General features: G+C 42.9%; 1 protein-coding gene across 1 annotated transcript in view; it reads left to right on the forward strand.

Annotated features, from left to right (window-relative positions):
• The first annotated feature begins 9,577 nt into the window (after nucleotides 1-9,577).
• The window catches only part of BARX2 (BARX homeobox 2), a 43,590-nt gene continuing 26,582 nt past the window's right edge, over nucleotides 9,578-26,585 (forward strand). Inside the window, exon 1 of the mRNA XM_066639776.1 lies at nucleotides 9,578-9,764. Within this exon, the coding sequence (XP_066495873.1) occupies nucleotides 9,578-9,764 (187 nt within the window). The remainder of the gene's footprint in view (nucleotides 9,765-26,585) is intronic.

Raw genomic sequence — 26,585 nt, forward strand, 5'->3', positions numbered from 1 at the left:
GGTGACTGTGCAATGATTTAGTAAAAGTAATTAATTTTTTTTTGTTTTTACCCTAACGATCTTAGGCACAGAGCCCAACTGGGAACAATTGGTCCAATTAACTGCAAGCCAGCTTTGCTGTCCAAGAAGGGGTGTCTCCCAAAGTTAAACTTTACATTCTGGCTTAGGTCTCACAAACCTATTGGGGCTGTACCTCTTCAAATTGCAGGCTAGAGGTCATACACTCCAATACTCATGGGAGAAAACAAAATCCACACATGCAGAAAAGTAGCCTGTCAGGGCTCCCTGACATGCTACATTTCTTCATGAAGGGATTTTTTTTTTGTATGAAAGAGTACTCAACTATGTGAGCCTCCACCTGCTATTTGAAGTGGTACAGCTCAGAACCAAGTGAGGAACAGGCTTCTGCTTCACATCTTGTTTCCTCAGGAGCTTATTTCTGTCTCCTCTTTCCCCTATCCTTGCATCTGGTATTCCTGAAGAAATCCTGGGATAGGTTTTACCAGACAAGGAGGCCTTTGGTGGCTCCAACAGCTGTAAGGGGGTTTGAGCCCCCTCAGCAGATGTTTGCTATTCCAGCCACTTCATTACTGTAGAAACAAAAACCCTGATTATTTCTGACCAAACAAAGTGACCTGGTTTTGATTGACAGAGAGCGTCTGTTTTGTACCATACAAACCATATTCTTGCACAGGGCACTATTTCCTTTTTGAAAATCTCATGATTGAGAGATTTTCCCTGGAACCTTTCAGAGCACAAGAAGTCACCAATCCCTCCTTCCCTTTTGGGGATGCTAAACCCAGCTTCAGTTTGATCATGGGACGTGGTTGAGTTTAAAGATAACACAGGCCTACAAAACTGAGGGTCAGAAAAGTTTTTCCCAAACTTTATGGTGGTTTGATATGAATTTGGGGTGCCAGTTCCAAAAATGGCATCTGTTTTGCCCTATCACATCTAGCTTTGGAGATATAGTATAGCCTCGTTAGTGAATGGTTCAAGCAGCTTCCTCATGAGGAAACCATGGTGTAGGCTTCCTGCTTAAACCATTCACTAAAGAGGCTATGCCGTGTCTGCAAAACGAGACGTGAGAGGGCAAAATGGGTGCCATTTTTTTGAATCGGCACCCCAAATATACCCAGGAATTGGTGTAACGTTAAAGGAAGCAAAATGTGTGTTGGCCTGTGTAACATAGATTAACTTCAGGTCTCTTTCCAGGACTTTGTTTAGTCATTTATTATTTTTTACAAAAAGAGAGGGGAAAGCTGTCTTGAAGTCCTGTGGGGATGAAACAGTAGCTTCTCTAAAATTCTAAAATTCTAGAAAATTCTAGATTTTCTCAAGCTAATAAGAGAACGGTCATTATTCTTTGTCTCAGAAGCCTAACATGCATTCCAGAGTCAATGTCCAGGATCTTATGTGGATAATCTCATTAACAGCTAATCTCATTAATCCTAACCTGTGCTGGAACAGGCAGGCTGGCTGGCCTGTGTTGTATCCAGTGCATGGCTGGGGCTGGCTGCAGTTCGACTCAGGGTAGGGGGAATCACTTCCCCTTACCTTGTGTCATGTTGCTGTTGTTGTTGTTGACTTGTGTCATGCAAAAACAGCCCAAATGGGGCTACTTGGATCTGCACTGCCTAAAGGGGTTGCGCAGATCCGAGAGGTCTGGTGTAAGGTTGGGTCACCTGAGAGGGGGGTTAGGATCCTGCCTACTAGATTCTGGTCCTGTCCCCCTCCGGGGCCTGATCCTCCCATTGGATTACCTGCCACCTGCCCTCCCACCAGCCTCCCACCGCCCGCCCTCCACAGTTCCCCAGACTCCCCCCACCAGTCTAGGCAGGCCGGTGCGTGTCTGTGCACTAGCCTGCCTCCTTCCACAGTGGTGTAAAAGTGCCTTAGCAGGAGATTAGCACCAGCCTAAGCGAACCTTTGGATTGGGCCTTAAATTACAGCGGAAGTTCTCTGATAATGCTAAGCAAACCAGTAATTCATTTAGCTCTGTTTTATCAACACTGTGAGCAGTTCTCCAGGATTTCCACTGGGAATCTTTCCCTGCCTTACCTGCACATGCCAGAAATTGAACCCTGGGCCTTTCTGCACATGAAGCTGATACTCTACCATTGAAATGCAGCCCTGCTCTGAGTCTACGTCGCTGCCCCTGAAGTCCATTTTAAGACTTCCAGCTGCAGACCAATACAGAGATGTTTTCTCTGGGAGAGTCAAGCTAGAACACACACAAGCATCCTCGGATCATGGCCATAAGAAAGTTAGGTTTAGTGATGCCTTTGCCCTATATCAGTGATCTTCAACCTTTTTCACATCACAACCCAAATATTTTAATTAATAAATAAATAACAGTGGAAACTCACCGCTGATCCTGCCCCACTCCATTTCCCTCTACCTCTTGTGTCTTCACAACAATCCTGTGAGGTAGCACCCTGAGCAAAGCCAGCCTTAGGAGCTGCAGGGCAAGACAGCAAGAAGTGGCTGTGCAGGACTATATCATGAACTGAGTTTTGATAAGACAGTGCCCTGAATGGATTGGATTCAAGCCCCTCGTGCACAGGCTTTGAAAGGTTGCTGTGCCCCCCAATGAGACTTTGAGAACCCATTAGGGTTGCCACCCGCAGGTTGAAGAACACTGTCCTATCTGATTGGAGGTTTGACATCCCCTGGGCATCTCTTCCTGTCTTCTAGCCTAGAAGGTGGTTTTGGGTTTCCATTTGGCTAGTGCATGACAAACCCAGCAGGTAAGATGTCTAGACCCAATTGTTCTTGGGTAAACCAGAGAAAGATAACAGCAATCCCCCTTGATCATGCCTTGATTTTTCTGCAATGCGCCTTATTTCAAAACGTCCTTCAGTCAAAGCCTCTACCCTGTTGAACCTTAAAGGAAATAGATGAGGAAACAGGAGGGAGGGAAGAGAGAGATCAGTCATCACTTCAGCTCACACTATTTGTGTTCTCTGGTTGTTGCTCATGAATGTCGGAGCAGTAATAATTTTTATAGTGCTTTAAACAGTTCCAAAGTGCTGCGCAGGCAATATCTCAGCAACCTGTACAGTAACGCTGTAAAGGACACTATTACTATTATTCCCATTTCATAGCTGGGGAAATGAGGTCAGAAATCCTGCCTTTCATAGAATGGATTCCTGGAAGGACTGAGATGTGAATTTGGGATCTCCTATACTAGCTCTCAATGCATTTGTGGAGTGAATTATATTTGTGATGTGAATGCATCCTCTGAGCAGCCAAAAGTTGTACCCTTACATGACTAACTTTAAGAGCTAGGATGGTGTAGTGATTAGGGACTTAGACCTGGAAGAGCCAGGTTCAAATCTCTGCTTAGTCACGAAGCTTCCTGGGTGATCTTGGGCCAGTCACTTTCTCTCAGCCCAGGGTGGCCATATGCAATAGAGGAGAGAGTGCCTGTACTTTTAACCATTGTATAAAAGAGGGGTTTTGGCTGCACCTGTCAAAATTCCAGCAGCTATACAATGGTTAAAGGTACAGGCGCTCTGTCCTCCACTGTATATGGTCACTCTGTCTCAGCCTCACCTACCTCACAGGGTTGTTGTGATGACAAGAGGAACTATGTACACCACCCTGGGCTCCTTGGAGCAAAGGTGGTATTAAAATGTGAAAAATAACTAAAATAAAAATAACCTGACTTTAAGGGTTATTTCTGTCTGAAAAATGCACATCTGACAACACCCTACTTCAGATGTAAATCCCATTGTGTTCAGTGGGGATTACTCTCAGGAAAGTGTGCATTAGATTGCAGCCTTATTCAAAGGGTGCTTTGAAAGAAACTGTTTCTCATGGTAGACTGATGAACCTCACTCATCAGTCCTAAACCAGCACAGACATACAGCTGTTGGAGGGCCGGCCAGTGTAAAAAGGGCAATGGTTTCAGTTCAGGGTACAGTAATGTCTTCAGATGAAACAAGAGACTTAGGGCACAATCCTAGGCATGTCTACTCAGAAGTAAGTCCTCTTGTGTTCAATAAAGCTTACTCTCAGAAAAGTGTGGCTAGGATTGCAGCCTTACCCACTCAAGCTCTTAAAGGATGAGATGCAATAGACAGACACAAGAGTTACCATTGGTCAGTTTCACTCTTACTAGACACTTAATAGAGGGGCTCCAGCAACACAAAAATTCACTCCAGAGCACAAAACAGGAGAGCACTGCTGCCATGGGGGGGGGGGAGTTAAAACACCTTGCTTAACACATTTCCTGTTAGAGATCAAAAGCTCTGTTTAATCAGAAGCATTAAGCGAGGCTTACTCCCAAGTCAGAGTGAGTGCAGTGATCAGGTGCATATTTATTATTATTATTATTATTATTATTATTATTATTATTATTAACAGTATTTATATACCACTTTTCAACTAAAAGTTCACAAAGCGGTTTACAGAGAAAAATCAAATAACTAAATGGCTCCCTGTCCCAAAATTAATACCAGCAGACAGCCACTAGAACAGACAGTGCTGGGGTGAGGTGGGCCAGTTACTCTCCCCCTGCTAAAAAAAGGAGCACCCACTTGAAAAAGTGCCTCTTACCCAATTAGCAGGGGTATTTACTAGGGTGAAGGTCTCCTTCAACTCAGCGGGAACTTACTTACAAAGTAATTCACTAACAAAGCGATTTACTGAGATGAGCGAATCACTAAATGGTTCCTTGTCCCCAAAGAGCTTACAGCTGCTGAAGAAAGGCAAGCAAGAGCCCCTGGAAAAGACCCTGAACGAAAGAGACACAGAAGTAATTGTAGTCAATGGGGTTTACTCCCAGGAAAGCGTGGATAGGATTGTAGCCACAGCTACTAAAATATAAGCTACTAAAATATAAGAGGCCACCACTTTAAAAGGTGCCTCTTTGCCCATCCTTCGAGAAAATTCACTCCATTTTTAAACTTCACCTTTATGCCTTTCCATTCAATAGGAATACTCGGGTGCAAGTCAGCCACATCTCTTTCCCTGCGTGTGTTTTCACAGCATATTTGACTATTTGCAGCGTGTCTGTCTGTCTGTCTGTCTGTCTGTCTGCAGTTCTCTTGCACAAGCTCCATTGAAATGAGTTGCAGAAGATCTCCTCCCCATTCATTTCAATGGGATTTGTGCTGAAGGGACGTCTCACAGAATCAGTTCTCTGAATGGGGTTCAAATAAGGTGTTTTGAAAGTTGGAAACCTTCAGTTTCATTTTCAAGCCACTTTACTGGTAGAAGCTAAACCTGAAGCCCAGTGGTTTTGTTTTTCTTCTGACCTTGTTTGTGATTTGTTAAAAAATAATCATAAATAGCATTCATCATCATCATCACTGATGATGTAGATATTTTACTTAAAGTGAAATGAATATAAAAATGAATGAATATTATTAAAAACGAATATTACAAAAATAAATAGTATACAAATGAATATTTATATACTGTACCCAGTTCCAAGTTTGTGATTCACATTGGCATGGTGAAAGGTAGACTCCAGTTTTCTCCCTTCTTAAAAAGAATAAATAAATAAAAATAAAAATTAACAGAATAAATAATGTCAATAGCCACAAATGCCTACTTCATCCTACTTAATTGTAACTTATTTGTAACTTCATCCTAATTGTAATTTATATAATATATATTATATATATAATATGCTATAATATGATATAATTATATAATTATACTTATATTTATTTATTACTAAATGATTTGTTTATTATTAAATAAATCATAATACATATTTTCTATGCATGTTGACATGTCCAAATTCAACATGTCAAATTGCACCTCACCCCCAGATCTGTTCATTCAGAAGCCTGTCCTTCTGTGGTCAGGGGAGGTTTACTTCCAGCTGCTTAGGATTGCAGCTGCCACCCCAGATTCTGTGCTCTGCTGTTGGGAGCCCGGGTTTCCATTGGGATTTACTAACAAAAAAATGGCGCAGCCTTCACCTTATATATATATCAGTTTCCAGACCGGTGAGCCTTGCAAGCCAGTTGCAGTAAAACAAACAACAAACAAAGGGATTTATGGCACCTGAAAGAGGAGCACCTGGTTGCCCTCCATCGGATGCGTGAAGCCTCAGTAGATCCGATAAACCAGAGATCAAACCCAACATCAGTTAGTGGTGCAATTTCACCCTGGAGCAGAGGATGAATCAGGCAGGGCGTTTGCTTATATCATATAGTTTGTAGTTATCAACAAAATCCTTTAAATATTATTTTATAATATTATTGGATGTTATTTTGTAATATTATTTTATAATATTTGAATTCTATATTTTCTATATTTTCTATATTTCTCTCCAGGTTTTTTTTTTTCCTATATGTATTTCTATAGATCTATATTCCCCCCCCTCCCATGGTACTAATGATCCCAGGTCGACGTAGAGTATCTTTTCCAAAGTCCTTTAATCGATCTCTTCTCGGGTTTCAGAATCAGAATTCTTTTGGCTGGGAAGGAACAACCATCGAAGAGACTCTTCGCTGGGTTGATCTTAGTTCGCTTGGCCCCTGCACCATCCCAGCCCCTGGATCTGATCGCATTCATCCCTAGTCACCTTCTAGAGGACTTTGTCCATTTCCATCTGCCGGATTGGAGGATGGGGGTCAAACCAATACCAATCAGGTTGTTTTTACACTTGGGGGGGCGGCGGCCACTCTGGGCAAAGTGGCCAATTCAATTAAATTGTGTGTAAAACGAGGAACCTGTGGGAATTTCACTGGTGTAAACCCAAATAAATCCAAATGAACAACCCAATGGGAAAGGACATTGAAGCCCTCCTCAAAATGTCAAGATGGTTACTTTTAAACACACACACACTTTTTTTTCCTAGAAAGTACAGGATATACAGGTTGGTATTCTATGCTCAACAACCCCACCCCCTTTTAAAATGTATTCCCATTGATCTTAGTTCCTGAGAATGATGGGAAATAATAATGTATATATGTATTTTTTATTTTTTTTTAAGAAGGAGGGAAATCTATTCTGATTTTTGTGTTGTTTGTGTTGTATTCTGGTGTGGGTGAAGTGAGGATTTCGGATCCCTTCGCAATTACCTTCCGTGGCTCCCCAGGAATCAAGCCATCGAGAGTCCTCGTTTTAATGCATTGAAATGAGCGATGTGCTCCTTTCAGGGATTTAAAAGAGCGCTGCGCGTTTTTGACTTTTTCACCGACGCCTTTGTTTGCCTAGGAATCATTTTATTATCGGCTGTGGGCTTAGAGCAGTTGGCAGCCCACCCACCCCCGCCCCACAAACATTTCTGTCCCAAGGAATGCACTCCTATGGAAAACTTTCTTGGCATACAATGGGTATGCCGCATTAAAAAAATGTTAAGGACGCATAAATCAAGAGTGATCAGGGATCTTAGGATGCCATGCTAAACACATACATGGGAGCGAGCCCCATTGAACTCAGTGGGACTTCTTAGTAGGCATACCAAAGATTGGACGGGCGATTGTATTAATCTTCCAAAATAAAAGGCAGATAAGAACAGTAAGAAAATATATTTATGCCCAGCATGTGAAAGAAAGAAAGAAAGAAAGAAAGAAAGAAAGAAAGAAAGAAAGAAAGAAAGAAAGAAAGAAAGAAAGAAAGAAAAGCCCCCCTTTCTGCTTCTCTGTCTCTCCTTCTGGCCTCTCCATTGGGGTCTTCTTGCCTCTCCCCATGGTGACCCATGCTTTGTTCTCCTATGTAATGATGCATCTGTCCTCTATTATTGTACTTAAACAATATTTCGCTTAAAATAATTGGGCACTGTAGAGCCCAAGCCTAGCCATATTTACTCAGAAGTAAGTCCCTCTATAGGCAGTGAGGCTTACTCCCCAGGTTAGTGTGGAGAGGATGACAGCCTTAGTGAACCAAGTCCTTGCCCCTAAAGAAAGACCTGCCGGCGTGAGGGACTCCGAGATCCTCGGCAGTTCGTCCAAAGGAGACCCATTCCTTCACTGAACCGTTCTTTGCTCCTGCTCACTTCCTGCCCACAGCACAAGTCTCTCCGTGTCTACTCAGAAATAAGCCCCACTGTGTTCGGTGGGGCTTATTCCCAGGAATATACAGGATCGCAGCCTAAGAGGTCTCAGACCCTGTGAAGAAATCCCAATGAATTCAATGGGAATATATTTGGGTGGACAAGCGTGTGTGCCCGCCTGCGTGCCTGTACACATTGGTGCATATAAAGGCTCCCTCTCAATCGCTCTGTGAGTGAGATTTGGTTGAAAAGCGATATATAATAATATTATTAGGTTAATGTAAACACTATATAATGCTTTCAGGGCAACTAACAAGAGGCCAACGATGAATTAGCGAAGTCAGAAAAAAAGAAAGAAAGCACCAAACACTTTCTCTCTCCCCCCTTTCATTCTCTCTTTCTTTCTTTCTCTCTTTCTTTCTCTCTTGTCTGCAAGCGGTCGATTCCTTGCAAGACCTTTCTGGTGAGACCCCTGCAACTGAATGCAGAAATAAAGAAAAGAGGAGAAATGAACGCCAGCGAAACATGGGGGGGGAGGGGGGAGAGAGATCCAAGTGGTGACAGCGGCTGGGGGCAGAAGAAAAGGGGGAGAAGAAAAAGAGGGGGAAAGAAAAAAAGAGTAGTGAGAGCAGTGTCACGAAGCGTCTGGCTTCGCCCTTCAGACCCCTATTCCCCAAGTGTCGAGCAGCAGGAGAGGCGACAACGAGGACTTGGGGGTGCCTCAAATCAAGGAAGGAAGTTTTAGCCCCACACCCGCTCCCTCGATGGGCCTGAGTGGGCTTCTGTCTGTCCGGAGTGGGAAGGGGAGATCTCCCCTTTGGCCCGAGTCCTCAGAATCTCCACTCAACTCATCCTCTGGGGCTTCCTTCCGAGTAAATGTATTGGAGCTCACATCTGCCTGCTGATTTTACCAGAGCAGAATGACTGGGTATGCCCTCTGTAAAGCAAGAGGTGAATTCAGAACAAGATTAAACAGTGTGTGTGTGTGTGTGTGTGTGTGTGTGTGTGTGTGTGTTTTCAATATATGTATAGGTATGTATACATAAAAGCACACATCCCCTGACCCCAAAGAGGGGAATCCTACCCACACACACACACACCCTGGACTCAAAGAAGGGAATCTTACACCCCCCACACACCCCCTGACCCCAAAGAGGGGAATCCTACACCCCCCCACACACACACACCCTGACCCCAAGGAAGGGAGCCCAACACACACTTCTGAATCAACACACACACACACACACCCCTAGGCACCCGCACAGACACACACAGACCCAGACGCTTCCCTCGGAAGCCAAGGAGGGGACTCCAACACGCACAGCGCCTGCCCTGCGCAGCCCTGGCCGCGTTCCAGGGGAGGGAGGCAGGCAGCGAGCCGTCCCCACCCCCGGCCGGGCTCCCCAACTAGGGCGCTGCTGCTGCTGCGAGCGGGGCGGACGGCGCCTGATTGACAGCCGGTGTCCTCGGCGGGCTCGGCTATATAGGAGCCGGAGGCGGGGAGCGCGGCAGAGCAGGCAGGAGCGAGCGAGCCAGTCTCGTCTGCGCTGGCAGGAGGCAGCCCCGGCCCCGATCCCGCGGCTGGCTGGCTGGCTCGCGCCCCCCGCCCCCTCCAGCATGCACTGCCAGGCCGAGGGGCGGCTGGCCTCCCCCGGGCAGCTGAAGGCGGCCAGGCGGCGCTACAAGACCTTCATGATCGACGAGATCCTCTCCAGGGAGACCTGCGACTACTTCGGCAAGCTCTCCCTCTACTCCGTCTGCCCGTCCCTCGTGGTGCGGCCCAAGCCCCTGCACTCCTGCGCCGGTAAGAGCCGCCTCGCAGCCTTGGGACGAGCGATCCTTTGCGCTCTTGCACCACTGCAACTTTGGGGCAAGTGAGCTCTCTTGCGCGTTTGCGCCTTTGCACTTTGTTAGGGAGCATTTGCACTTTTGCAACTTTGTTACAAGCGAGTCTTTGCAGTTTGTTAAACGCGAACCCAATTAGGGAAGGGAGAGGAATCTGCTCCCAGGTGCTCCCAACCCAAGTCTGGTGGTGGCTCATGCCTTGACCCGGTTTGATCCTATCTCCAAGGAGAGCATCCGTCAGGTACAAACCATTGCCAGGCGCTAGAAAGTATCCCCTAATCGCTCAGTGTGAGAGCTGGGCAGTGCTGTGTGTTAGGGGTCAGCAACTGGAGTCCCTGGGGCCAAATCTGTCAATGGGCCCCCGCCCCAGTTGTTGACCATCCAGGTGCACGGCTGTGGTTAGGAGATTGCTGGTTGTCCAGGTCACAGGATCAGGGGCCCTTCACCACCTCCAGCAAGGAGCCCCCTGTGAAACTAGGTGCTGACCAGGACTGTATGCCAACCAAAGCCTTTCCGATGGGGCCAGTTTTCAAAACTTGGTGCAAAGAGTTGAAGGATCTTTCTCTCCATGAGTTCTCACCATGTCTCAGTTTAGGACATGGTCAGTCTTGGACATGGTGTCACTCTTGGCGCGGACACCTAGCAGGAGAATAAATTTTTCTGCTTCCGTCTCTTCTTGAAATCACTTAGAGCCCAATCCTATGCATGTCTACTCAGAAGTAAGTTCCATTACAGTCAATGGGGCTTACTCCCAGGAAAGTGTGGATAGGACTGGGCTGTTAGTCCAGTAAAGAACTAGAAATGACACAGAACTTGAGGGGAGGAAAGTGAACCCTTCGAATGTCAGAAGCCACTACCGAGCTCAGGTGGGAGGGAGTTCATTCAGTCATGATGTGTTCAGTATTGGTCAAATGCATCAGCTCCCTTGCTTGAACCACTGTTTTGATTTCCCAAGATGAGTGGTTAAAGGGTGGGGGGAGGGGTGGATTTCTCTCTGCCTCTCATCTATCAATTTATGTGCAAAAACATTGATCCTAACCTGCGTGGATTGTTGTGAACATGGAACAAAATGGGTGGTAATTTATTTTGGAAACATAAGCTGAGAATTGTTAATTCTTGTGTGTGTGTGTGTGTGTGTGTGTGTGTGTGTGTGTGTGTGAGAGAGAGAGAGAGAGAGAGAGAGAGAGAGAAAGAGAGAGAGACTAATGGGAATTTCAGACCTGGCTGGAACCGCCAACCTGGAGAAGAGTTGATGAAAGAGTTGAGGAGGGAGAATTCAGGGTCTTTGCCTTGATTTGGACATTTGCTAAGTTCCCACCATGTCTTCTAGTTCCTCCCATCCACAAACGTTCCACCTCACCTTTGTGCAAGTTATTCTGGAATAAGGTCCCATGGCTAGACGGCATTGGTACAAGATGGGGCAGCTGTTACTGCATCCAGGTGTTTGTGTACTTGATTGTATTTTCTTAGACATTTTGGATGGCATAGTCAAGGGAGATGCAGTTTCATTCATATCCCTGTTCAGCTCCATGGGTCACTGGTGATTTTGGATAACTCACGGCCCCTTGGCCTACCCTTTCTCCCAGGAGAAAAGATTGTGAGAATAAAATGGGATGACCCCAGCTATGCTATCAGGAGCTCCTTGAAGGAAGAATGCCAAAGAAATAAATAATGGCCTAATAGTTTCCAAGTAACATAATCCTAAAAGGTTATGAAATATTTCCTTGTGATGAAATAAGCTCAGCGAAGATCCGGTGAAAAGTGAATTGGAAACGGCCTGCATCTCAAATTCTCCTGGTTTAGATATTCCTGCTCACAGCTCTTTCAAAGCACAAGTTGTTGATTTGTGAGTTCTTTAAAGGAGCGGTGCATTGCAAGACTGGGATCCCAAATGGTTCTTGGTGGCCGATCAACTTATTTTAACAATGAGGCACTGGAATGAGAGCCATGCTTGTGAGTCATTGCACAAATGTTTTGATTGTTCAGGGTTTGGGAGTTGTTCGAAACAAGATGATCAGAGAGGCGCTTACCAAAAATCTTTCAATCCCTCCCCCCCCCCCACAAAAATATCAGAAATGGAATATAGTCTTACTCCAATTTTGACTGAATTTAACTTTTTTTTTTGATAACCACAAAGTTAATCACTGTTCAGCGCCATACATTTCAAAAGGAGCATTCTTCAACTGGAAGTTCCCTTTGAAAATATGAATTGACCTAGAGCACAATTCTCAATCCTACATTCATTTCACTGGAACTTGTCTGGGGTTTCCAAATGGAGCAAGGTTACCTTCTGAAACAGGCCACCTTACCTGTTGGATTCTTCATTATCTGCTGGACATTTTTGCCAATATCAGGCACTGCCAGACAAATCAACAGCTAAAACAGTCCCATGGACAAAATGGAATTGGAGCAATTGTCTCATTCCTTCCAGTTATATAGGACAAACTTGGGACCAAAAAAAAGCAAAGAAAAGACAGCTCTCAGCTGGTCAAAGATTTGTTGTTAAACTGATTGTTAAAGAAACATGATAAGGTTTTCAAAACTCACAAATTATTCTTTTGATTGTTGAACAGCAATTTCTATATAGAAAGTCAACAGAATGTCGGTCAAAATGAGACATTGAAACTTACTGAGAGTTCTGTTTTGCAATCCATTTTTAGGGAGTGAGAATGAAGAAATTATTCTCCAAGCTCAGCAGCATATGAAACAAAGGTGATTATGCCTGTGTTTTGTTCCATAAAGTGCCATGAGCATCAGTGGTGTTGTATGTTACTTACACATAATAGTATTGTATCACATACTACCATATACTGCAGTATATAAACTTTATGTTGTGTCAATCGGAATAAAGTAAAATGTTTACTGCATTGCTGTTCAGAAACTCTAGAAAGCCAACTTGTTTTGAAATTATAGCAGGGAATTATTTGCTTCAGTGAGCTTACAGAGCAATCCTATGCGTGCCTACTCAGAAGTAAGTCCCACTGACTTCAATGGAGACAAGTGTGTATAGGAATGCAGCCTTAAGGTTGTTGGTTGTTGTTTAAAGGGGCTTCACCAATGCTCATGAAAAGTCATGTTCCCAATAGTCTCCTTCAAATCCTCAAATAAATTTACCTGGAAGTCTGTCTTAAAGCAGAGAGTAGAATGTGTAACATGGGCTGATTGTTGTTTTAAGTAGGACTGGGAGAGACAGTTAAATAAGGCAGAACTGTGATGAACGCCTCCGTTGTGTTTTTGATCTTGATCATCGAGGTTACCCAGAGAGTTTGTAGGGACTGAAGCAGGTCTGACTTTGGGGGAGTTCCCTACAAGGACCCATGGATCTGTGTACAAAACAGGGGGACTGCACGTGGGATTATCTCACCTGCTGCTCCTCCTTTCCCCTGGGAACAAATCCCTGCTAGTTCTCGCGGCAAGCATGACTGGGCAGAGACTGTTTACCTTGGCGATGGGCCTACCAAAGGAAAATGACATTGATCTGTTTGTAAGTGAAGCATTTATTAAATTTGTGTTACAAAGTCAGGAACTCAGAAAAATGGGAAGAGCAAAATTAGAGACACTATCTTTGTTTTGGTGCAGGTCAGGGGAACTAGGGAAATATTTTCACTCTGTGAGAATTAGGGCTACCCTCTTCTTTAAGGGAAAAGACTTTGTACAGAAAGCCGTGCAGTTAAGGGTGCCACTGGTTGTTAGAAACTGATGGGACTGTACAGTTTACACAACATGATCTGACCAAAGTATATCTTTTTTGTCTTTATGGATCTGACATTATCATCAATTACATCCTCCTCCTCTTCCTCATTTATTGGCATTTCAAGTATTTTTTCCAAAGAAGGCAGGATCAAATGACTTGGTCTGTTCCCACCTGTTGCTGGAAATGCACATCTGAAGGAATCTAGAACAGAATCTAGATATTTGCCATCAATCTAGTTGAGAAGCTTCCAAAAAGTGCCCACATCTTATCTGAAGGTGTGCAGAATCAAATCATCCTTGATTTGAAAAGCAAGCAAAACGCATCTTGTGATTCAGCGTTGCTGACATCTTGTGGATATGAAGATGGACAGGGATTCTGCAAACACAACAACTTTTTCATCTTCTGTAACAGCCTTCAGGTCAAAGATGGATGAGAATAAATTTGAAAGTTTCTCTTTGGGCTTGGTGAGGGTTTGGAGCTCTGGAAGGAACATGGCCAAGACTGTGACAAACACGTCTGCCCTGAATTTATCATCAAGGGAATAGATTGTGTATTCTGTGCTGACTTGGAGATGCATCTACCTTCCAATACTTCTGAATTCAGTGGTGACACCAATGACCTTTGCTTCTAGTCCTCACCAGGAATTCTTCACTGCTAGATGTTCCCCAAGAGGCTCTTAACATATTGCACCCCATCTTCCAGTGTACGCCTGGGTCCCTGCAGAAATTTGCCACAGAAACAGATGCACAACAAGGATGAATTCAAAGGATTGTATTCACTCAGCAAGACCTGAAACATTGACCTGGCTTTCTCCACTGTAGACAGAGAAACCAGGACCCCTTGGTAATTTTTCACAAGGGGACTAATGACATCAATTCTTGAGTTCCACCTAGACGTTTACCCAGAGGGGAGAGAGAATCCTGCAGTTATCTGAAGATTTTTCTATCTTGCTATACTGCCTGAAAATGCAGTGTGCAGCTTCCATACATTTCTGAAAATTTTTTGACTCCATAGCTCTTGGTTTCATGGCAAAATAACAAGCATTCTGGTGAACACTGAGGCCAGGCTGGGGCAGGAACCCTTGCTTTTTGTGGGCTTTGGGCAAATGGTCTCAGATGTCCTCCTAGCTGCTCTGCTGTTCATGCCTCCTTGAGGAGGTTAATCCGGGCCAGAAGTTCCATTTGAAAGTCACTGAAGTTAGTGGAAGTTGAGTTGAGGAATTTTGACTCAGGTGGGAAAGCACTCATTCCTACAGTCACCCTCAAGGTCCCCAGAAAGGAGATCATTTTTTCTTTTGTGCAGATATTTGAATTCCTGGAGAAACATATTGCATAGTATAAACATAGTATATCGTTAACTGAAATGGCATAAAAGTACATGGAGACCAAGGCTGCAATCCTAACCACACTTTCCTGAGAGTAAGCCCCATTGAACAAAATAGGACTTACTTCTGAGTAGACCTGGTTAGGATTGTGCCCCCAATCCCCCAAATTCTCAAGCAACCTATAGTTGAGATCTCCCTGCTACCTTGTCATTCATATTTTTCATATCAGTTTCCTTGGAACTTATTTTAGGCAAGAGGTGAGCCAAGAGTTTTGGAGGAAATAGAGCTGAGGACAACATTCATTTTACACTTTTATTGCTCCAGTTTCCTTGATAGAGGCAAGATAATGAAAGAGGATCTTTGCAAAGTGAAAGTCCTAATTAAAAAAAGCAAAATAAAACCTGTTGGAAATTAGAGATTGCATTTCTGGACATAATTCTCAAGCAACTTGTACACTAATGCAAAATGTTCATGTACAAGCTGAAATTCCTCTTTCTACCTTGTGTGAACAATCAATTCCATCCTGAGAAAATTCAAAACAATGCCTAATTTAATTCTGTGACACCCCACCCCCACATAAGCAATGCAAACATAGATCTACAGAATAGATCTGAAGATTACAGTTTAATAATGCTGCATGAAATCCTATACACACTTTCCTGGGAGTAATCCCCATTGATTCTAAAGGTACGTCTGAGTAGACATGCCTAGGATTGGGCTCTAAGGGCCCAATCCTATCCCATTTTCCAGTGCTGGTGCAGCTGTGCCAATGGGGTATGCACTGCATCCAGTGCTGGGTGGGGCAATCACAGATGCCTCCTCAAGGTATCAGAACATTTGTTCTCTCACCTCAGGGCTACATTGTGGCTGCACTGGTGCTGGAAAGTTGGATAGGATTGGGTCCTAAGGCTACACGCTTTCCAGGGAGTAAGCTCCATTGAACATAATGGAATGTATGATTCATATTTCATACTCGTATTTCTAAGTAGATTGCATAGGATTGTAGTGTAAGGATGCAATCCTAATCTGGGAGTAAATCCCATTGAACTCAGTAGAACATCTGAGTGAATACTCTTAGCTTGCATTGTTCATGCCAGATCTTTGTGTACACACACACACACACACACACACACACACACACACACACACACACACAGAAATCCAGGTTCTTGTGTCATCATTTTTCCTGGGGGTGGTGGTGCTGAATTTAATTTGTAAAGATGCAATTTAATATTTTTAATGAGTTACATTTCTCTCATTCTCAACTTGCCCTTGGGAAGGGTGAGCTCATAGCTAGAGGCTACCCTGGTTTGCAAGTATGAGTAAAATTAGGTGATTCAATAGCTGCTCATGGATAATGCTATTATAACTACTTACGCATTCAATTTACTCAAGCCCTATTCATTTTGTGTTTGAAAAGCCATGTAAGTCTTCCTTAATTCTGCAAGCTTTTGACGTTCAGCACCACTTCTTGCCCTGACAGAACCTACCATCAATTGATTGACTGATTGTTGGAGTATATACTTTGTTAGCAGAGTTGATCAAAATTTGCAGAGTGGAAAGATTTGGCCAGTACAATGAAAAACCCAAAGTACAATATTTTTGTATACAGTGCCAGTGTATATTATTGTGCTGGTCATGTACATCATGCTTTATAAAGAATGAAAGGAAAGAGAGGATTGTACTGCAGTGGAGCGCTTCAGAATAAAAACGGTATATAATTTCTGTTCAGGAATAATCAGAGGTATTCCTACCAGATCATACCCAGGCTGGTGGTGCTTACTGTTCTGGAAGTTCAGAGGTGACATACTGATGTAATCATATCACCCTTGATCTTCCAGGCTCTTGCATTGATTTAAATGCAGACAGCCCACCTCCCTTTGGCAGTCTTTGGACTGCTTCAGAGCTAGCCCCCATGTGCTCTCACCAGCAAAAATAGGATCCATGGTGAAAACACACAATGGCTGGGTTTGACACAGCCCAAAGATCACCAGAGGAAGGCTTGGTCAGTGTGGCCACATGGCCCTCTTGAGCCTCGCAGCTGGGGTGACCCACCTGCTGCCCTATCCTAGTTACACCACTGGGAATAATATATCTTTCTCCAAGGAACTCATTCACCATCCACATATTGACACGTGGGACACAATAGGGGAAGGGAAGGAAAATACGCTTGGGCCAGCATATTTGAGAGGCCACCTACTTTCAAACAGGTCATTGGAGAGGGCCCTTTTGGTTGTGCTGCCATTAAGAGCGGCAAGAGAGATAGCTGCCAGAAACAGGGTCTTCCTGGTGGTGGCTCCTATACTATGGAATTCCCTCCCCTTTGAGCTGAGAACAGTTTCCTCACAATTAGCCTTCCATTGAGGCTTGAAGATATTTTTAACCTGTTTCTGCCCAGCCCACAGTTGTACACATTTGATTCCTGTTGCATATACGTATGCAACGTTGGAAATGGCTTAATTCCAAAAAGCATTTGGCACCTGGTAGGGTTTTAGGGTACGGTGGCCTGCAGGCAGTCTTGTGCTTTTTAATAATTTAATGTTTTATGATTGCTGTTTTTTTTATGCTGCTTCCTGCCACCGGCTGGTTTTTAATGTTTATTTTATCTTTTATAGTTTTTGTATTTTATTGTTTATGTATTTTAATTGGTTGTGAGCTGCCTTGGGTGCCCTTTCGGGGAGAAAGGTGGGGTAAAAAGCAAATACATAAAATAAAATGGAGGTGGAATAAATAGAGAGGCAATTGTATTCAATTGTATGCAAAATGCAGCAACTGTTACCCTGCATGTGCTCAGTCTCGTCTGATCTTGGAAGCTAAGCAGGGTTGGGCCTGGTTAGTACTTGGATGGGTATTAGTACTTGGATGGTTAGACTTGGATGGGGCCTGGGAATACTGGGTGCTGTAGGCTTATACCATAGTCTTTTGAGACTGAAGGTTGCCAACCATTTGCCAACCATTTGTATGCAATTACTATATTTCAGGTACATGTGCTTAAGTTGAGTTAAGGTAAGGGGATGGGTGACTAGAGGTTTGTACCAAAACCTTCTTGGAAAATAAGCTAATGTCATGGATGTTGTAAGACTGCACGAGGAAAAAAAAAGTGACTCCTTGTCTCCAATGTATCCAGTTGAGACTCTGACAGTGGGGAAAAAATGGAAAGGGTAGTTGAAAGACGCAAGGGCATACAAGTTTAACTTACACAAAGGGCCCAATCCTATCCAATTTTCCAGCACCCGTGCAGTCACAATGCAGCTCCATGGTAAGAGAACAAATGTTCCCATACTTCAAGGAGACCTCTGTGACTGCTGCCCTACCACAAGATGCAGTGCATGCCCCATTGGCACAGCAGCACTGGCACTGGAAAATTGGATAGGATTGGGCCCAAATGCAGCTACACTAATGAAGGGTTCATTACAGCAGGGAATAAAGATGGCCAAGGAGCAGTTTAGCAAGGGTGCCCCTCAAAAGGTGGAAGTTAAAGAGGCATTGGAGGAAGAGAAAGATTAGACCACATAGGAGGATGTTCTAGACTGAAAAGGACAACCAGTAGCTACAAAATACAGCACTATTAGGAGTTTATTTTTAATGAATTCTTACATGGTTCCAAATTAAAGATTCCAGGACTCTGAATGTAACTGTAAAAAGTTTGGCTTGTATATTTGTTCATGTAAATATGAGGGGAAAACCCCTGTTGATTGAGGCATAGAATGGCCTCGTAAATTTCGGTGGCCTTAACAGCTTCCTTTTGTAAGTAGAACTGAGCCTCTGATCTAAAAATTGATCTGTTTCAATGCTTTCAAAGTTGTGAAAAGTTCCTAAAATGAGAAACTGCGACATTCACAATGGTGGCGCAGTGAAAAAGTGTGCATGTGTATATCCACATATATATAAAATAAGCATCTTATTAAAAAAAACAAGAACCTAAAAGGATGATTTTCCCATTTCCAGAATATAATCCACTTGCTTTGATATCCTCCTGTCTGTGGAGTGAATAAAGACTGCACCATGTAACTCTGTCCAAGCGTGACTGGCCTTAATTGAAACCGTGTAAAGTTTGCCCAGATATTACAGCAAAAGGCTGCTTCTAAACTGCTTGGAATAATAATCTTCATAATTAATCACTTCATCTTCGCAGCTGTGCGGGAGGACAATTTTTCTCACGTCGGGAGTCAAATCTCCTAGTATTTGTGTTGGCCAAAGTGGCAAAAATCTTTCTGTTTCATCTTCGAGCCACTTGGTTAGGAGCGTCCGATACGCTTTTCTAATATTCTCGGAGATCCCACTGAGACAGGAATGAGATAAGATGTCTGCAGACTTATGCCTGAACGGCACGGCAATCTAACACAGTCCTCTTTTCATGAAAGAGTAGAAACCTTAAAAGCTGAAAACGCCGATTGCCAAATCTCACAGTTTTAATTGTTGCTCTCCCAAGAGATTTGCCATGAACTCTGAAGCTGTTCAGCACTGCTTTTAACCACAGTGCCCGAACTTGACATGTACTTCACCTTGAGCCTCCCTGCAAGAAAATGCAGAGTAAGAAATACTACTACTACTACTACAAGTTTGCGCACTGTACTTAAAATAATAATAATAAAGACAGACTTGACTAATCGTACATGTATATGTAACTTTCAAGTTTATTTTGCCCAATAACCTTTATTCTCTATGGTCATGCTCTTTATTTCTATCTAAAAATTGTCAGTGTCAGTGTCAGTCTCTCTCTCTCTCTCTCTCTCACCATATGATCTCCCCTCTGCTTAGTGGGTGTTGGATCTGGTTTGTGCAATTAAGGGCACAATCCTCATCCACTTTCCAGCACTGACGTAGGGGTAATGCAGCTCCAAGGCAAGGGAACAAGCATTCCCTTACCTTGAGGAGGCCCCTGTGAGTGCCACCCAACTGCAAGATTCAGCACATGTCCCATTGGCACAGCTATGCCAGTGCTGGAAAGTTGGTTAGGATTTGAGCTTAAGACTCATAGGCAGAATTTCTGTTAGGATCAACAAGAGTGTGTAAATTAGAATGCTGCAACTGCAATATGTACAAAGCAATTTACTGTATTGTTAACAACAACAACAACAACAAAACCAGTTCTTAAACTCTTGGATATAGTTTGAACTAGTGAGCTCCCAAAAATCTCAGTCCCAATATCAGGTGGGCTGTGACACCCCTGATAATAATTATATTTACTACTAAGGTTTCTAGTCCATAGCGTCACACAACAAAACTTGAGAATGTGTCTTTAGCATTTCCCCAAAGACCAGAAACCAATGACAAGACCTGACTACTCCAAAGTATCAAAATGGGAGCATTGTATTGATTTTCATTCAACCTAGTTTGACCTCAACCTTCTCAACTCTGGATGGTCTGCATAACCTGAAAACTTGCAAACTTCCTGACCAACAAAAAGTTGGTCTAAAAGACATTGGTGTTTCTCATCTGTTTCAGCAAAATGACTTTACTACGGAACAGTTCACAGGTCATATGAGATTTTCCCCCCCTTGCATTCATAACTTTCTAAGCATAAATGTGTATGAACATTGTAATGTGTACAGTGGGTGATCATGGTTGTGGATGGCAGTACTGAATATGTGGAATGGCCCTGTGAACACCAGCTGCTGGGGACAGAAACAAACAGGGGAAAGTTCTTGCCTTGTGTCCTTCTCATGAGCTACCCAAATGCCCCTGATTGGCTGCTGTTAGTTAAAGAATGTTGGACACTATGAACTCTTGGTCCAATCCACCAGAGCTCTTCTTACGTTCTTGTCTCAGACAGTATTTACCAAGGGAATTTACAGCTGTTGACGTCTCTGTACGAAAAGCAATGGAATGCTTCTCTGTGGACAGAACTTATGAAACCCATATAATTAGCAAGATTCCGCTGTCTGCATTGATGGCTTAGATTGTGCTTGCAAAGAATGGATGGATGGAGGAAGAGAAGCCATTGTCCTGCACATTTGTATGGCTAGATTCACCACCATAAGTTGGTCTGCATTTCTGAATTTATACTGATGACATCTAAATTGGCAAGGGCATATGTAAACTCAAGTATTGCAGTTTAAGACTTTTGTACATTAAAGTCTCAATATCTTTCCCATGTCCATTTTTCATTGGGCACTGAGAAATTTGTGGTGATGTGTCTGTTTCTTATAGATGATATAAATTAAGAGCACAAATGTTGGTTTATGTTAATGCTTGGATTTATATTACTGATGAAGTCTGATTTCAATATATATGAGATAATGGGTGGAAAAACATGGGTTAAAATGTATCCATCAATGTATCCATTTTATTTTATTTCCACTTCTCTTTTAGCAACCTGGATACCACTGCAGAATAAAATGTAGAGTAGTGGTTCTCAAACCTTTTAGCCCTGGCCAGAAGTGACATCATCAAGCAGGAAAATTTTCAACACCCTTTATGGCAAATTCAAATCAAATGAATAAATTAAGTAAATAAATTAAAAGTTTACAATAAGTTTAAAAATTTATTTAAAATAAAGAAGAACCCTCCCAAGCAGTTGTGGATCTATTAAAAAAAAAATCCCCGAACATTCCAAAGGCTGTAGTTCTATTCACACTTACTCAGGAATAAGCCCCATTGACTATCATTGTTAAAAGCACATACATAGTAGCCTGTTAAAAGCACAGATCTGCAACATATTCCATTGGATTGTGAACCACCTAGTGGGTCCCGCCCCATAGTTTGAGAAACACTGATTTAGAGCACAGTACTTGGTAATTTACAAAACCCTCAGATTATTGTCATTAGGTTCTGATGGCCAAATTAATGGATGAATATTAATGACAGACTATTTTTAAAATAGCTTTATCAGTTAGATCTATTCACCTTGACTAGAGGTCATGGTGTGTGACAGTGATCTAGAGGTCAGCTTGCCTGTGGATTTGATGCACTGAGTGTTCAGAGTAACTGATTTCCATGCATACAAATCTGCAATCCACAATAAATCAGAATGCAGGAGGGCCCCAAAGGGACCAATCAAGATCAGCCCTCTGCATTCATAACCTGGCATAAGATTCTGCTGTGTGTGGAGCAAAGGTAGAAATAATTGCAAATTATGTACGTACCATGCCGATTCTTGAGAGGGCTCCCTTTTTTCCTCCCTCTGTGCTGAGACCAAGCAAGTGCATTTTGGCTGAATGAACTACTGGCTGCTATAGAGCTGTGACTGTCTCTGTGTTTGTTAAGAGCCTTAATATCTTCCTTTCCTGTCAGTTGCAAATGATGTTGCAGCCCAGATCTGGCTGCAAAGATCATCTCCAAAAAAATCACTATATGTGGTTATGGTTGCGAGCGCATGCTCTGGTTGAAGTTATTCCTGGAGATTTTATTTTTCTCCCCCATATCAGGGCATCCTGTTAAAATCTCCAGGATTGCTTTCAGTAATCACCTGAAGATCACTGCTGATTCCTGGAAACTCCAGTATAATCCTTGAGAGTTGGCAGGCCTGGGTTAAAAGTTGCACAAAATACTTTTCTTTCCCCATAGCAGGTGTCTCTTGACAGACACATCTGGCGTTTCAGACAGTAATCCTATACAGCCTTAGGTGTTACTTCCAAGTAAATGTGTGCAGGTTCAGGTTGATAGTTTCATGTTCTGTTCCACCAGTGGAGGGTATGTTTGGTATAATGTTCAATTCCACAGCTTTAAAGTTTTTCTATAAAAATTTGTGCCTACTTTGCTCTCTTGGGTATCACATTTTCCCCCATGACTATTTTCAATCACAATGATTTATGCATTTATATAGAGCAAAGAGTACAGGCATGCCCCAATATCCACAGAGGTTCTGGACACCCCATGGATACTGCGAATCTATGGATATTGGGGACGCCATTTAAAAAGGTAGGGAAAGTAAAACTGTGCCTAACAAAGTGCAGCAAAACCACTGCATTTTTAGGGTCACAAGCCATCTTCCAAGCTGCCTGCAGTCTCTCTTCCTGGTTCCATAGAGGAACCTCCTTTCACTCAATGTCACCCCAGAATGCATCATGATGCATTCTTTTCCTGGTCATGATGCATTCCCTACCTTTTCAAAAGGTGTCCCCAGTATCCTCTGGATATGCAGATAACTGAAACTGTGAATACTGGATCTGGGGATACCGGGGCCTGCCTGTATACAAAGATCCTCATGTACATTAAAAAAAACAAAAACCCTGTGATGTACATCAGTATTCTTAACCCCACCCCCACTTCAGAGCAAAACGTGTTTTGCCGCAAGGTCGCCTAATCAGGTAAGATTTGAATCTAGAACTTCCTGATCTTTGGCTCGGTTTCTTTGCCTCGCCATTTCAAATGGGGATCTAAAAATACACTAACCCGTCCGACAACCTCTCGGCAAGTACTGCAGAACTGAGCCATTTTTGGATGTCTGAGATGAAAAGTCATCATGTCATCCTCCCCTACTCATTGGGAAACCGGAAACGAGAATCTGTGACTCAAAGCTTTATTCTCCATGTTGTAGTGAGTCTGGCCCTGTTTGTAACCTTTCCAAATGGGATGGAATGAGGAATGACCCACTCTAAAGAGTTTCAAAGTCCTGGCCATCCAAGTACTGCTGAAATTCTTTTTAATGTTTCATGGACTGACCTGCACCACCTTTCAAGATGCAGAAATGTAGGATAGGCTCTTTGGCTGTATAATAAAAATGATGGCTTTGATATTTCTCAGCCTCAATCAGGCTTGCCGACTTCATGGAAAAACAAGGGGAGGAAGCAGATTTATGACATATTATAAAACAGTCCAGTTGTTATATTGGTGACCCCCCCCCCGCGCACTACGAGGAATGCCATGTGGACAAGGTCGCAGAAGTTCCAGCATGGAATATTGAGCTGTGTTTAAATTTGATCTGGGACACTCTTCAATATCTAAGTGGAAACCATTTCTGCTGGGAAATATTTGGCCAGACCCTTTCCCCTTTTAATTGAATGGATACTGTTACGGCATTCCTAGGGGACAGTGTGGAGCTGTGGGAACGGGAGAGGGGAATGGATACAGTGTATGTTTATCAAAGTGTGGACGAGCCTGAGATACTCTTCCACCCAAAGCTTATTATCTGAAACCTAACAGCTGTATTAATCTAGCTAAATAAAACAAACACAATATCGTGGGTAATACCTTTTATCACCCTCATTTACACCTGAGCCTAGTGAGGTTTCATCCTGTCCATCTCATATTCAGTTGGAACTAGATTGCCGGCTATAAATGTGGCTACCTTCACAAGCTCAACTAAGGCTATAATCCTGTGCAGTGGTGCTGCTATGGGAGTGTGGTGGAGGGGGAGGTTGCAGACTGCACTGGGTGACACACTCAGGGGGATGACACCACTGCTGGTCAAAATTGTGAAAATCATGGCAGTTGCAAATAATACCATCATGTTACATATCATTGATGCGTAATTTCATGCAGAATGCAATGACACAAACTGGGTTGAATTGTGGTCTATCAAACTTTATGGCCAAATAATCAGAAAAGGAAAACTCAACTGCCTTATGTAACAAAAAGTGGATTTCTCTAACTCAAAACTGACCAATGAGACTGATTGTTCTAAGAGCCAGTGCGGTGTTACTATGACCTAGCAGGGAACCAATAAGGTGTTAATATGAGTCAGCTCTCATTTCCATGTATCTGAGCTTATTCAATTGTGTGAGTGTCATCAAGTTGGCCACTGTTTTTTTTTTGTTTGTTTGTTATTGATTTGTTGGGTGATCCTTACTGTTATATATTAAAATAGAGTTAATGGGGATTACGCCAACCCTAGTGAGGCCACTGCAATAAGGCTGTGTGTATGATATTGTAATTTATTCTGTATGTTCTGGTACGGGAGGAGTTCCATTTTGGGGATGATGCAATGAGCTTTCGAATTGGGTGAAACAAACCCTAGTGAAGCCTCTGATCTTGTGCACACTTTCCTGGGAATAGGCCTGTAGGGTATAAAGTGGCCCTCCCCTTGCCTTCAGAGCCAATCATGGCTGACAAAGCAAAGTTCCAGGAACGCCAATGCTTAACTATATCTCAATGCTTAAAATAAATCACAAAAGTCAAATGGCTTTCTGTTTAGGAAGACTATAGAACCTTGTTCTGCCCCAAACCAGTACTGGTTCTAAAGATCCAATTGCACTGCCTGATTTTCGAACAGACCTCTTCCGGAACAAGTGGCCCCATTTTCCATTCCAGTTCTGGGTTTGGCAGTATTGAAGCTAGCACCTTAATAAGTACATGCTAGTCTCCCTGCAAAGTCGCTGAACAAAATCTACTTGTTATGGATTTGTGCAACTTGGAAAAAAGTTCTAAGTGGATGTTCTGCTACGCCTTGACTCTCACACAATTATCCTGCCCTTCCTCCTCCACCTTTATCAGGGCTTTCAATTTCCTTCGGTTTGTTTTGTTTCTGCTAATCCAATTGTGCATATCACGTCCACCTGTTAACCGGGAGTGCAGGTTTTCTGTAAAAAAAAATAAAATAAAAGGAATTGAGAAGACACATATAAGTGGTGGTTTAGTCTGATTAGACATTGCGCTGGTGAGCTGAAAAGAATCAGAATCGATGTAAGTGTGGTTAGTTTTTTTCCCCTTTAAGAAACACTGTAACAATTGTAGAGAAACCAAAGAGCATGAATGAGTCATTCATATGTCTATTAAAAGGTGCTGATAGCCCTGTGTCGCAAGATTGCTTATGCTGCTGTTTTTAAATGAAACTTTTTTTTTCCCCCCACTCAGATCCTAAATGAGCTCACAGTCAAATTCTTGGCAATTTGACCAAGAACTCCCACTATTCAATTGGACTTGTTTCTTGGTAAGGGTGAGAACTGATGCAAGTTTGGAAGATTAATTGGCATAGGTTTGTTACCTATGGTTAGAGGTGTGCTTTTTTGGTTTTATTTTTAGCAGAACTTTTTTTTTCCATAGAAATGAGAAGTACAGAAAATGGTATTATGTGCTTTTATCCAAGGGTGCATTTTTATAAAGTATAATTGCAATCACTTTAGAAGTGTACTAGGTAGGTGATAGAGGTGGTATAGTGTCAGTAGATGCAGCCACAATCATGCAAAGGCTTTAGAGAACTGTTTTATTTTTTTTCACAGATTTTGGAATTGACCCATCTCTATCTATGGTGTTCACCCACAGTCACATCTTGAGTTAGAGATGTATATTTCAGCAAGTCAAATGCTTGATCCACTGTTTGTCTTATCCTCTGCATGCACCAGTATGTTGGCTGCAATTTTTATGTGTTTCATGTGTCTTTTTCTCAATCTGGGGTAGCAAGAAAATGGCAAGCGTCTTCTCTCCAGGATGTTTCAGACAGTAGCTTCATTTGAATAAAAAGTATCTCAGTTTAGCCTTGCACACCATAGGCCTCAAGTAAGTTATTAAGCCCATTAACTTTCTCTCAGCCTCACCTACCTCACAGGGTTGTTGTGAGGACAAGAAGGAGGGGAGGAGCAGCTGTGTAAACTGCTCTGAGCTCTTTGGAGGAAGGGCGGTATAAAATTGTGAATAAATAAATAAAATAAATAAATATTGATTAAGGATCATTTGTATGCCTGTACTTACAAGTAGCTCATATAACAGAGTACAAGATAGCATCATTGCATGAATACAAATGCCATCCATTTCTAGCGCACTCATTTCAATGGCATGTGCATTGGGACATGCCATTCAATGCCACTGTGCATTGTGCATTCAATGGCATGTGCATCTGTATCCTGCCCAAGTTGGTCAGCAGTGCAGAATGGAATCAAGGC

The sequence above is a fragment of the Tiliqua scincoides genome, chromosome 11 (genome assembly GCF_035046505.1).
Source record: "Tiliqua scincoides isolate rTilSci1 chromosome 11, rTilSci1.hap2, whole genome shotgun sequence".
NCBI lineage: Eukaryota > Metazoa > Chordata > Lepidosauria > Squamata > Scincidae > Tiliqua > Tiliqua scincoides.